Source organism: Pecten maximus, chromosome 7 (genome assembly GCF_902652985.1).
Source record: "Pecten maximus chromosome 7, xPecMax1.1, whole genome shotgun sequence".
In the NCBI taxonomy this organism is placed as follows: Eukaryota; Metazoa; Mollusca; class Bivalvia; order Pectinida; family Pectinidae; genus Pecten; species Pecten maximus.
In genome coordinates, this window is record NC_047021.1 from 5,631,442 (window position 1) to 5,646,305 (window position 14,864).

The 14,864-nt window shown below is 39.0% G+C and overlaps 1 protein-coding gene across 1 annotated transcript; it reads right to left on the reverse strand.

The window, feature by feature from the left end:
• LOC117331417 (prostaglandin reductase 1-like) lies at positions 1–5,925 on the reverse strand. The gene is made up of 9 exons (XM_033890121.1): positions 5,747–5,925; positions 3,432–3,477; positions 2,987–3,046; positions 2,494–2,664; positions 1,985–2,102; positions 1,636–1,788; positions 1,312–1,417; positions 466–584; positions 1–255 (listed from the first exon to the last, which is right to left on the reverse strand). The coding sequence occupies exons 1-9, from the start codon at positions 5,853–5,855 to the stop codon at positions 145–147; spliced, it is 993 nt and encodes a 330-aa protein (XP_033746012.1). The 5' UTR covers positions 5,856–5,925; the 3' UTR covers positions 1–144.
• Between the last annotated feature and the right edge of the window lie 8,939 nt (positions 5,926–14,864).

The window sequence follows — 14,864 nt, forward strand, 5'->3', positions numbered from 1 at the left end:
CTGTTTCGATTGATTTATTCTAACATCTTGTAAATGTGAAGGAATATTATACAATTGTATTTTGTATATGTTGTTCCAACTTATCAGGTTTTATCCAAGACTTGAGATTTTAGTTCTGTTCCGTTAAGGTCGAGGTTATTCGAATTAAGCAGAAATAATTGCTTTCCCGGTGTTGGCTCCATCAAACAGTCCCGTAAAGGCCTCGGGCATCTTCTCGATACCTTTGTATATTGTTTCTTTGTACTTGATTTTCCCCTGAAAAAAAAGTTAATTATGTTTATTTGTTTGTGTTAGTCATTAATTGTCAAAAGAGTAAGACAAAACAGAATATACAACTTTTCTTGTGTAGGCGCTACACGAATTATACTTCTTAACACACATTGTTCCAAGTTTAATTGATGTAATAGGGTAATGTTATGATAACGTTTAATCTGTATATTATTATCTTTAATATAAAGAATGAACCTCTTTGATCCACTGTGCCATGGCTTTTTCTCCCTCTGCCCATCTTTGAAGCCATCTCATCACGATAAATCCCTCAATCTTCAACTGTTTACCGAGGATAAACATAAATGGGTAGTCACCTAGGATATAACAAAACAGAGACAAATAATGATAGATTTACTTCAAGATGTTCCAGAATACAGACGTATGACCAACCATACAATTCCACAATAATCTAGATAAACATCCGAGCCGTGGTTTATTGATTATCTATAAGGAAACATTATAATAATTGTACAGCTATGGGTATCCGGGCTACTACTCCTTGAATCGAGATATTTTATGCGAATACAAAAAATCCCGGCTACGTTTATATATATGGGTCATAGATACACCACTGATACTTACACTGCCCTCAAAAAGATCTGTTACACTTAGAACGTTTAAAGCAAATGGCTAGCAAACAAAATTTGAGAAAAAGTATTGTAATATCCGTAAGATAAACAGTCTGTAAGTGATGATTGCAAATTATTTGAAAAATATCTCCTTCTTTGAAGATGCAGGGAGAGGGAATTGAGGGTCTTCTTTTCCATAATGTTCAAAATTAGATAAAGAGGTTTTTTTTTACTGTAGCAAATAAAAGTAATTGTTTAACTGATTAACGGTAAAAATATAAGAAATGCATTTTTGAAATTTTTTATTAAACAAAAAATTTCCAGAATGTTGCATTTTGAGGATATCCATTGTAACAAAACAAATTCACTGTTGAAAAACCCATTACACAACCATTACTTAGAACTGTATGTGGAAAGGACAGAAAACAAACAAATAGTAACGTCCGCCATGGTATAAAAACAAAGCTACTACCTTTTGGCGGTTCCTTGTTGTTGTAAGCAGATATTTGTCCGCATATCGAAACTCGGCCGAATGTTTTCATGTGTTTTAGTGCTGTAGCCGTGAAATCTGCTCCGATCTAAAACACAACAAGTAACTATGATAGTGACATCACAACCTGTCACACATGACTTACAGACTGAGAGAGTTCCTTGGATCACCCTAAAATAGGCATCAATCTAGATCGACTTACTAGTATTTAGGAAGCGTGCATTTTTGCACCTGTAAACGCGATAGAACGGGACAGGTTTAGATAAAACCTCAAAATTCATATATCGAGTAGCATCATCCACTCACATTATCAAAGAAACAATCAAACCCGTCCGGAGCGGCCGCCTTCAACGCCTCGGATAGATCCACGTTCTTGTAGTTGAAAACTTCATCAAAACCTAACTCCTTCAGCCATTTACATTTGGCATCAGTTCCAGCACACCCAACCACTTTGCATCCCTGTTAAATACAATTCAAACTATGACATAACATTCTGCAACGTTGTACTCTATAACGCAATATTATTAATGTATGATGTTCATTTAACAGAGCGACACGATGTCGTTACAAGAAGAAATTTCATTTATTCTTGTTCTGTTATAACTCCAGTAAGCGACGGAATATGTTGGTATCACAATATATCATTAATCCTTACTTTTATTTTGGCAATTTGTCCGACCAGACTGCCCACTGCCCCAGCGGCGCCATTGACAAGTACCGTTTCCCCTTCCTTCGGTTGGCAAATCTCCAGGAAACCAAAGTAAGCCGTCATACTGTACAAAATGGCTGAATCTTACCGGATAGCAAATAGATACAGACAAACTTCTCAAAGAAATGTTTTAGAGCTAAAACAATCGTAATAGGTTGTCTTTTGTATGCAAATACATGTACAAATATATAATATCAAATGAACACCATTCCCGGCAACAATGATTTTGCATGAGTAAAAGTTCTTTTTCACAGTACAGCTGTGTAGATATTTAATCAGTCACATATGTAGTGGGCGATAGCTAAGACACTAACCGCTAAACGATAAAAAAAACTAAGCATATGCATTATATAATTTAATGAGCTCGTTCGTGGTTGCAAAAACAAAGATGGAAGTACATATAAAATCAGCGATAAGATATTTGTCAATGAACACATCATACGGCACATACTTACCCGGGCATGCCCATGGTACCAAGGGCTAAAGATAAAGGGAGATCACCCATTTCCGGCATTTTTATAACTCGCGGAGATGGTTCGTTTGAAAGAATGGTATGGGTGCGCCATCCTGCGTATACCCGAACGATGCTTCCAACGGGATGGTTGGAGTTTTTACTGGCGATCACCCTGTGTACGAATATAACACCAGTTAGGCGCTACTTTTACATTATATGATTGAGTGATACGACTTTCTGTCCTTCCTCAGTCATTGATTGTCCATATACAAAGGTTTTCAGAAGGACAGCAGTTATTCCGGCTCAATTCGAATCACAACGACTTTAATGGAACAGAGATTCAATCACAAACGATTTGGGGTGATTTTATTTTTTATTTATTTATTTTTTTTTTTTTTTACAAATTTTAATTCAATACTTCACTGTACTGCGAATAGTAAATATAACAATTATAGAATAACTAACTCAGTTTGATAAATTGAGAGCCTTCTTACTTGGCTATCTGTTCTCCTGGCATACACTGTCCCGGCCCAACTTGTCCAAGCTCGCTCGTCCTGTGGAGATAAAGTACAACCTAAAGTATGTTTGGCTTGTCTGTAACGAATGGTCCTGTTCTTCCTTTAATAAAGGCACAATCATCACTGGGACTGTTAACATCACTTAACTGAGGGCGCTACACAAAGTCTTATTTCAATTGCAGCATTTAAAGTAGGATATCTCATCGTAAGCCAATTAGATAATCTCAATAGTTTGCTTCAATTAGTGGAACTGATATTTAACGACTCAATCTGGAAATGCATATGAAATTAACTTATACATGAATCCCAGCAGATCTCTCTCTATATTCGTCTTGAGCTATTCCATGTTTGTTTATTAAATGATATAACGGATTAGGAAGCACCTCTAATGACAAACTCGTCATGTACCATTGAACATTACCTCATGTACGGATCAACAGTCCAGTGAAGCGCTTCGGTCAGGTATTCTGAAAATGGAAAACAAAACATGTGTTAAGTTAGGAGCAAACCTACGACATCAGGGTCGGTATGTTTAATAAAGTATGGTTTCAGTGACACTGCCTCGATTACCTGTTGAGAACGTGACAGTATAACTCGGGCCTTACTTAGATTTACAAACTGTTGAGGATGTGACAATATTACTTGGGCCTTACTTAGATTTACAAACTGTCGAGAACGTGACAATATTACTCGGGCCTTACTTAGATTTACAAACTGTTGAGGACGTGACAGTATAACTCGGGCCTTACTTAGATTTACAAACTGTTGAGGACGTGACAATATTACTCGGGCCTTACTTAGATTTACAAACTGTTGAGGACGTGACAGTATTACTTGGGCCTTACTTAGATTTACAAACTGTTGAGGATGTGACAATATTACTCGGGCCTTACTTAGATTTACAAACTGTTGAGGACGTGACAGTATAACTCGGGCCTTACTTAGATTTACAAACTGTCGAGAACGTGACAATATTACTCGGGCCTTACTTAGATTTACAAACTGTTGAGAACGTGACAATATTACTCGGGCCTTACTTAGATTTACAAACTGTTGAGGACGTGACAGTATAACTTGGGCCTTACTTAGATTTACAAACTGTTGAGGACGAGACAATATTACTTGGGCCTTACTTAGATTTACAATCTGTTGAGGACGTGACAGTATAATTTGGGCCTTACTTAGATTTACAAACTGTTGAGAACGTGGCAGTATTACTTGGGCCTTACTTAGATTTACAAACTGTTGAGGACGTGACAGTATAATTTGGGCCTTACTTAGATTTACAAACTGTTGAGGACGTGACAGTATAATTTGGGCCTTACTTAGATTTACAAACTGTTGAGAACGTGGCAGTATTACTTGGGCCTTACTTAGATTTACAAACTGTTGAGAACGTGACAGTATTATTGGGGCCTTACTTAGATTTACAAACTGTTGAGGACGTGACAGTATTACTCGGGCCTTACTTAGATTTACAAACTGTTGAGAACGAGACAATATTACTTGGGCCTTACTTAGATTTACAAACTGTTGAGGACGTGACAGTATTACTTGGGCCTTACGTAGATTTAGAAACTGTTGAAGACGTGACAGTATTATTTGGGTCTTACTTATATTAAGAAACTGTTGAAGACGTGACAGTATTACTTGGGCCTTACTTAGATTTACAAACTGTTGAGGACGTGACAGTATTACTTGGGCCTTACTTAGATTGACAAACTGTTGAGAACGTGACAGTACAAACTGTTGAGAGCGTGACATCATTACTTTGGTCTTTCCTAGATTAAGGAATGATTGAGAACTGGAAACAGTTTTTTTCTTGAACCTAAGTATCTTATAACGTATGAAACACGAACTGAACAAATACTCACCGCTAATACACATACACGGTAACAGTGGAATGTGGAGAAGAGAAAGACAACGTGAACCGTATACATATATCGATACTCCGAATATCCATGTATCGAAAATTAGTTTGTTAAAAGAATAATGCAGTAATATGGTGCAGTTTCAGTACATCATTTTCATATACTTATTCTTTTAGATACGATTCATTATAGTAACCATATAACTAACGAAATTCTTACTTGATATCCTCAGTTCAGACAGCTATACTTATGTCAATGCCAGTTTTTTTCCAGAATAATACTATCACCTTCTATTGATTATAGATTTAAGAAAATATCTGAAGAAAATGCATAAAAACGATTGGCTGAATCTACAGCGTAACAAACTATACTTAGCTATATATTTACCTCTGAAATATAGACCGGTGTGAGTAAACTTACTGTCCTTTGGCTGTTTAATTGTTTGGTTAGCCTAGGTAGACCTAGATTAGATTTCGACCTCCTGTACTGACCACGGTGTGTGTACATATCTGTTCTATATTCCACTTCAGACACAAACGGTCTATATTCAAATGACATCGTTAGTTTGATTAACTTACACGTGAAATGTCACAAACGTCGGTCAAAGCTTCGGATGACGTGAAAAACCAAACCAAATTACCTATATGAGTATAATCTCCCTGGCCGCATATTGAATTATAGGTGAGACGTTTGTGCGTACAACAACTTGATGTATAAAAGTGGATATATCGAATGATCAGTGGCAAATAATAGTGTTTGAAAGTCTGCTAACGGGTGCATATGTCAAAATAAAGTCACATGTTGCAAAGTAAATGCATATAAAACTATCATATACGTTATTATAATAATATAAAATCGGCCATACCACCATCTTTGAGGGTGTCAGAGACCTCCTCCTCAACAAGCGCGAAATTAGACTTTTCCACTTTTCCATCAAACTTCGTTTTAAGCGTCCAAACTTTGCCTTTCACCATGTTTCACGAGCAGTTGATCTGTAAGATATGTGGTAGGAGGCGCAGGTCTCAAAGTGTAACGGCGGGACCAGGGTGGGCCAACCGGCCTACTGATAACGGTATGTAAATTTATTATCCGTGTGTCACCAAGGATATTTAAACAGCTAGTTTTCTATCCTTGATAAACTACTCAATATTTTTTTATTAGTTACACATATAAATTTCCACTTATAAGGGTAATCACGTTTGATTACACTGTAGCATGGATATGTTGTCTACTGTTGCAATGTTATGTAACAATTCGTTGTAACACTCGAATATTGACACCACGAATGGAAACATGGTGTAATAGTATGGTCTCTCTCGATTACAAGCCAGTCAGACATCATGATGTATAGAGTATGTTAGCTAAGGGAGGTTCGGTGATTAACAAATCTTACCATTGCTACGATAGCAAGAGATTGATGAAAACCCCAATAGGCTCTCCAAAATACAAAAAGACATTTTTTTATCATTCTCATACGAAAGGAAATATGAATTAGATCAGCTATGTATGAAATATGAGTTGAACATAAATGTTTATCAATATTGTAAAAAAAAAAGCAAGCACGTGGCTAATATGAGGACTTCGGTCTGATGAGAAGTGTGAGTTATCAATCTGTATTACTGTCTCATTTTTAAAACGTCATTGCGTGGGTTCGGAACAAAATGATCACTAGAAGGTGCCCTTTTTATACGTTTATGCATCGTGCAAGCCGCTTGGTTTTTCGACAACAATTGCCATTGTCCCGATTGAGTAACTTCGGAAGTTTTTCTTGAGCTTTTAGCACATATCGTGTATGTAATTAGAGAGTTTATGTGATTGTGACCTCTAGGTTATCACAGTGTATGTGATCGTAACCCCGGGGGTATCACAGTGTATGTACCCGTAACCCCAGGGGTATCACAGTGTATGTGATCGTAACCCCGGGGGTATCACAGTGTATGTGATCGTAACCCCGGGGGTATCACAGCGTATGTGATCGTAACCCCGGGGGTATCACAGCGTATGTGATCGTAACCCCTGGGGTATCATAGTGTATGTGATCGTAACCCCTGGGGTATCATAGTGTATGTGACCGTAACCCCTGGGGTATCATAGTGTATGTGATCGTTACCCCGGGGGTATCATAGTGTATGTGATCGTAACCCCTGGGGTATCATAGTGTATGTGACCGTAACCCCTGGGGTATCATAGTGTATGTGACCGTAACCCCTGGGGTATCATAGTGTATGTGATCGTAACCCCTGGGGTATCATAGTGTATGTGACCGTAACCCCTGGGGTATCATAGTGTATGTGACCGTAACACCTGGGGTATCACAGTGTATGTGATCGTAACCCCTGGGGTATCATAGTGTATGTGACCGTAACCCCTGGGGTATCATAGTGTATGTGATCGTTACCCCTGGGGTATCACAGTGTATGTGATCGTAACCCCTGGGGTATCACAGTGTATGTGCCCGTAACCCCTGGGGTATCACAGTGTATGTGCCCGTAACCCCAGGGGTATCACAGTGTATGTGATCGTAACCCCTGGGGTATCACAGTGTATGTGCCCGTAACCCCAGGGGTATCACAGTGTATGTGCCCGTAACCCCAGGGGTATCACAGTGTATGTGCCCGTAACCCCAGGGGTATCACAGTGTATGTGCCCGTAACCCCAGGGGTATCACAGTGTATGTGATCGTAACCCCGGGGGTATCACAGCGTATGTACCCGTAACCCCTGGGGTATCACAGTGTATGTGATCGTAACCCCGGGGGTATAACAGTGTATGTGGTCGTAACCCCGGGGGTATCACAGTGTATGTGGTCGTAACCCCTGGGGTATCACAGTGTATGTGATCGTAACCCCTGGGGTATCACAGTGTATGTGATCGTAACCCCGGGGGTATCACAGTGTATGTGGTCGTAACCCCTGGGGTATAAAAGCGTATGTGATCGTAACCCCTGGGGTATCACAGTGTATGTGATCGTTGCCGTGGGGTATCACAGCGTATGTACCCGTAACCCCTGGGGTATCACAGCGTATGTACCCGTAACCCCTGGGGTATCACAGTGTATGTGATCGTTGCCGTGGGGTATCACAGCGTATGTACCCGTAACCCCTGGGGTATCACAGCGTATGTACCCGTAACCCCTGGGGTATCACAGTGTATGTGATCGTTGCCGTGGGGTATCACAGCGTATGTACCCGTAACCCCTGGGGTATCACAGCGTATGTACCCGTAACCCCTGGGGTATCACAGTGTATGTGACCGTAACCCCTGGGGTATCACAGTGTGCGTAATCGTAACCCCTGGGGTATCATAGTGGATGTGATCGTAACCCCTGGGGTATCACAGTGTATGTGATCGTAACCCCTGGGGTATCACAGTGTGCGTAATCGTAACCCCTGGGGTATCATAGTGTATGTGATCGTAACCCCGGGGGTATCATAGTGGATGTGATCGTAACCCCTGGGGTATCACAGTGTATGTGACCGTAACCCCTGGGGTATCACAGTGTGTGTAATCGTAACCCCTGGGATATCACAGCGTATTTGATCGTAACCCCTGGGGTATCACAGCGTATTTGATCGTAACCCCTGGGGTATCACAGTGTTTGTGATCGTAACCCATGGGGTATCACAGTGGACGTGGTCGTAACCCCTGGGATATCAGTGTTTGTGATCGTAACCCCTCGGGTATCATTGCGTATGTGACCGTACATAATAATATAAAATTAAATCGGTCATACCACCATCTTTGAGGGTGTCAGAGACCTCCTCCTCAACAACCTCGAAATTAGACTTTTCCACTTTTCCATCAAACTTCGTTTTAAGCGTCCAAACTTTGCCTTTCATTATTTTTCATGAGCAGTTGATCTGTAAGATATGCGGTAGGAGGCGTAGGTCTCAATGTGTAACGACGAGACCAGGGTGGGCCAATCTACGATGGCCGACAGCGGCCGCCAATAACAACTACAAAGTAATTGATTTGTGTACATGTACATTTTACAACTTGTCATGTACAGTACAACTACTCAATATTGCATAATACGTACATGTACATTTTGCAACTTGTCATGTACAGTACAACTACTCAATATTGCATAATGCGTACATGTACATTTTGCAACTTGTCATGTACAGTACAACTACTCAATATTGCATAATGCGTACATGTACATTTTGCAACTTGTCATGTACAGTACAACTACCTAATATCCATTAACATTCCTAACATTCGAATCCAACATTCCACGATTTGACGGTATGAAATTGAGGTTACTTGGTGTAGGAGGATACGTGTTACATAGGGTAGAGCACGTGGTGACAAACTTATATTCCGAATGCCTTATAGTCCAAAGGCACAACAGTCCAAAGACTCGATAGTCCGAAGGCCCATTGGTCATAAGGCCCAATAGTCCGAAGGTCCGATAGTCCGAAAATATGTAATATTGTAATGTGGATAAATGGTTTTATACATGTACATGTATGAATGGTTTCCCATTCAATATAAACAAAAAACAAAACAAAAAACAAAACAAATAACAAAAACAAACTAACAAACAAAACAAAACATTATATGTATTATATGCTTATTGATGTTTCCACTGAATAAAATATTGTTTAAACTAAAAAGCGTGGGGATTAGTAGATCTTTCATAATCTTTGAGTCTTTTGGTCAGTTATAGGGCCATTTTTTTTGATGCTGTGAATGATCCTTAAATTCTAGTTGCACACATGTATTAGTGGCAATTCAAGATGCTCACTCACGCTCTCCGAATTTATATTCATCGCGAGATTTGTCACGGAACCGAGAACGAGGCTATAACAACGTGTGCTGAACATAAACTACATACATGGTCGTTGTTTACATGTCGAACATACGTGACCTTTGCCTAATGATGCTTTTATTTAAACATATTAACATAATATTCACATAATACCAAGGTAACTGAACGGAATAAACAAACATGGTTAACATTTAAATACTCAATTTTAAAATGTAGCAATATGCATACAAAACATCGATAAAATTTTAGACCGGTGAAGTTGACAATGTTCAAAAGCTAATCAGCACTCCAATAGACGTCCGGCAAAATCGGAATTCGAGTCTATTCCCTTTTCTTTTCTCGCTAAGTTCCAACGAATCATTTCCTTTTCTAAGGAAATACTCGGGTTTTGTCGATTCCACTCACTTTTGGCAGAATTTGTCTGCGTTTTCCCAGGTCTAAACGCTTTCGGTGTTCCGCCATTTTGTATGGGCTGTAAAACCCGCCGTTGCATATTGAGGGACTAATTTTCAGAGAAACTTGGCCGGCAGACACAGTTATTATTTTTGGGAATTCCCCGTATACTTTTATAAATACACATTTTCTTTCAGTTTCTGATTCACGATAGTCTGTTAGGTATGTATCAAGTCCGAGAACTGTAAAAAGCTCAAAATGTTTGTGTTCACGCGCCAAGAACTCTTTCTGCGCATGCCACGCATGCTTTTTATTCTGTTTATTTCTGTTGATTTTTTCGCTCCAAATCTTTATCTGTGAAAGTTTCTTTTGAACCATTTGATTTTGAATTTGTCTTTATCTTTAATATCTGATTTTTCACAATAGGGTTAAAACATATTTAGTAAAAATTTGAGTAATGCTAATAAAAAACTAAATATAAACATTACTGCAAAACGTGTATTAGTATATTTACCTATTACGGACTATCGGGCCTTCGGACTATCGAGCCTTTGGATCCAATTGATATTAACATCATGTTAATAAAATTTGTTGAAATGAAATGAAATATAAAAATATTGAGGAAAACCCCAATAGGCTCTCCAATATACAAAATGACATGTTTTATCGTTCTCATATGGAAGGAAATATGAATTAGATCAGCTATGTATGAAATATGAATTAGATCAGCTATGTATGAAATATGAATTAGATCAGCTATGTATGTAATATGAATTAGATCAGCTATGTATGTAATATGAATTGACCAAAAAGCTTTATCAATAGTGTAAAAAGCAAGCACATGGCTAATATGAGGACTTCGGTCTGATGAGAAGTGTGGGTTATCAATATGTACTACTGCCTGGTATCGGAACTAAATGCTCACTAGAAGGTGCCCTTTTCATACTTCATGCATCACGCCAGGCGCTTTGTTTTTCGACAATGTGATCGTAACAGCTGAAGCATCACCGGCGTATGCGGTCGTAACCCCTGGAATTTCACAGTGTATGTGATCGTAGAGAATTTGCAACAAGTCTTAGATGCTCTCAAGTCTTATAACACTAATTATAGTTTTAACTTGAACATTGACAAGACGAAAATAATGGTCTTTAGAAACGGCGGAAATATTAGAAATTACACAAAGTGCTTTTGAAATGAAACTGAATTACAAATTGTAGACCAATTTAATTGTTTAGGGATGCTTTTCAGTTATAATGGTAACTTTTATGTTACCCAAAAGCATGTGGCTGAAAAAGGCAATAAAGCATATTATGCTATTTATAATAATTTCAAAAATCATGATTTTAACATTAATACACAATGTTCTGTGTTGGACACATGTAAATAGCATACTTAGTTACAGTGCCGAGGTATGGGGTTTCCATAAAGCCTTAGATATTGAAAAGATACACATTATTTTATGTAAAAAATACCTGTAATAATTCAGTATATTGTGAACTCGGAAGATTACCATTGTCAACATACAGAAAACTTCGCATAATTAATTACTGTTGAAACTGCGGAATTCAGATAATTGTATTTTAAGAAAATGCTATGAGGAAAGAATAAGATCAAATGACAGTTGGATTTTAAACTTACGAGCCGAATTAGATAAATTTGGATTAACTTATCTTTGGAATGAAATAACAAGCAATTATAAGGAAGGCTTATAAAATTATTGAAAATATATTTTACGACGTTGATCGTTAAGATTTTCTATCAAACATACAATCAATTCCAAAGGTTTTTTTTATACATACATACATCTTATTGATAATTTTACACTACAATTATATTTAACCAGACCTATTAGTAGTTCTTACAAAAAGAATATAGCACGTATTAGACTAAGTTCACACAATTTAAATATTGAACAAGGACGGTATAGAAACCGTCCTAGAGATCATAGGATATGTGAAGTATGCAATTCTAATGACATTGAGGATGAATTTCATTTTCTTCTAAGGTGCAATTGTTATACTGATTTAAGGCAAAAGTACATTAAGCCATATTATTACAGACGTCCCAGTGTTTTTAAGTTGATCCTTCTGTTAAATACCCTGAATATTGGAGAATTAAATAAGTTAGGAAAATATATATCTTTTTGTTTTAAGCGCCGAAATAATTATATATAATTTTGCCTTAAGATAGGTTGATACAAACACATCAGAGCTGTACTTTCATTTAAATTGTATATCAGTTTAAAAGACATGTCGAATGGTTGAGATTGTATAATTATATGATATCAAGTATATATCACTGTACTTCCTGTCTACAAACCAGTGGCCCTTATAAAGCAAATATGAATAAATATGTAAAATCGTATATGTATATAATTAAAGTAGGCAGCGGCACTATTTACTATTTCTATAGTACATGTACTATCATATCATGCTTGTATTATCAATGAAACATATTGTATACTGTATTACTTTATTATGCATTTATGATATATGTATATTATTTATACTTAATAAATGTGTCAGTGTTCCTATAGATTTTATCCTGAGGTTTATATCGAGGATATGTATGAAGAATTCTTATGCATTTTTTTTTCTGAAATGAAAATATAGTGGTCAATGTAATGAATGTTGAAGTAACAGTGTATAAACACTGTTATCATCATTTAATATGAATGACATCATCTAAGTAAATTGTGCTATTATTTAATGATATACCATGTAATGTGTTCTTCTTTGTAAAGATATATATGTAAATTGTTGGTTGATATAATATAATGGTATGATTGTCCATCACTATCTGTACTATTGTATTATTGTAGATGTCTACTCTCCAATGTGTCATGTAACACAAGGTAATAAAAAGAATCTGAATATGAAAAAAAAAGAATCTGAATCTGTAACCCCAGGGGTATCACAGCGTATGTACCCGTAACCCCAGGGGTATCACAGCGTATGTACCCGTAACTCCAGGGGTATCACAGTCTATGTACCCGTAACCCCAGGGGTATCCCAGCGTATGTACCCGTAACTCCAGGGGTATCACAGTCTATGTACCCGTAATCCCAGGGGTATCACAGTGTATGTGCCCGTAACCCCAGAGGTATCACAGTGTATGTGTCCGTAACCCCAGGGGTATCACAGCGTATGTACCCGTAACCCCAGGGGTATCACAGCGTATGTGCCCGTAACCCCAGGGGTATCACAGTGTATGTGCCCGTAACCCCAGGGGTATCATAGTGTATGTGCCCGTAACCCCAGGGGTATCACAGCGTATGTGTCCGTAACCCCAGGGGTATCACAGCGTATGTACCCGTAACCCCAGGAGTATCACAGCGTATGTACCCGTAACCCCAGGGGTATCACAGCGTATGTACCCGTAACCCCAGGGGTATCACAGTGCATGTGCCCGTAACCCCAGGGGTATCACAGCGTATGTACCCGTAACCCCAGGGGTATCACAGCGTATGTACCCGTAACCCCAGGGGTATCACAGCGTATGTACCTGTAACCCCAGGGGTATCACAGCGTATGTACCCGTAACCCCACGGGTATCACAGCGTATGTACCCGTAACCCCAGGGGTATCACAGCGTATGTACCCGTAACCCCAGGGGTATCACAGTGTATGTGCCCGTAAGCCCAGGGGTATCACAGTGTATGTACCCGTAAGCCCAGGGGTATCACAGCGTATGTACCCGTAACCCCAGGGGTATCACAGCGTATGTACCCGTAACCCCAGGGGTATCACAGTGTATGTGCCCGTAACCCCAGGGGTATCAGTGTATGTGCCCGTAACCCCAGGGGTATCGCAGTGTATGTGCCCGTAACCCCAGGGGTATCACAGCGTATGTGCCCGTAACCCCAGGGGTATCACAGCGTATGTACCCGTAACCCCAGGGGTATCACAGCGTATGTACCCGTAACCCCAGGGGTATCACAGTGTATGTGCCCGTAAGCCTAGGGTATCACAGTGTATGTGCCCGTAACCCCAGGGGTATCACAGTGTATGTGCCCGTAACCCCAGGGGTATCAGTGTATGTGCCCGAAACCCAAGGGGTATCGCAGTGTATGTGCCCGTAACCCCATGGGGTATCACAGTGTATGTGCCCTTAAGGCCGGGGGTATCACAGTGTATGTGCCCGTAAGCCCAGGGGTATCACAGTGTATGTGCCCGTAAGCCCAGGGGTATCACAGTGTATGTGCCTGTAACCCCATGGGTATCACAGTGTATGTGCCCTTAAGCCCAGGGGTATCACAGTGTATGTGCCCGTAAGCGGCATGCCTTTCTCATCCTAGATATCCATTCCTGTTGCCCTGATATAATTATTGATAAAGTAGGTCACAGTGACATAATTTTGTAATATTTGCTATCGGCATGCCTTTCTCATCCTAGATGTCTATTTCTGTTGCCCTAATGTAATTATTGAAAAAGTAGGTCACAGTGACATAATTTTGTAATATTTGCTATCGGCATGCCTTTCTCATCCTAGATGTCTATTTCTGTTGCCCTAATATAATTATTGAAAAAGTACGTCACAGTTACCTAATCTTGCAATACTTTTTATCGGCATGCCTTTCTCATCCTAGATGTGCATTTCTGTTGTCCTAATATAATTATTGAACAAGTAGGTCACAGTGACCTAATTTTGTAATATTTGCTATCGGCATGCCTTTCTCATCCTAGATGTCTATTTCTGTTGCCCTAATGTAATTATTAATAAAGTAGGTCACAGTCACCTAATTTTGTAATATTTGCTATCGGCATGCCTTTCTCATCCTAGATGTCCATTTCTGTTGCCCTAATGTAATTATTAT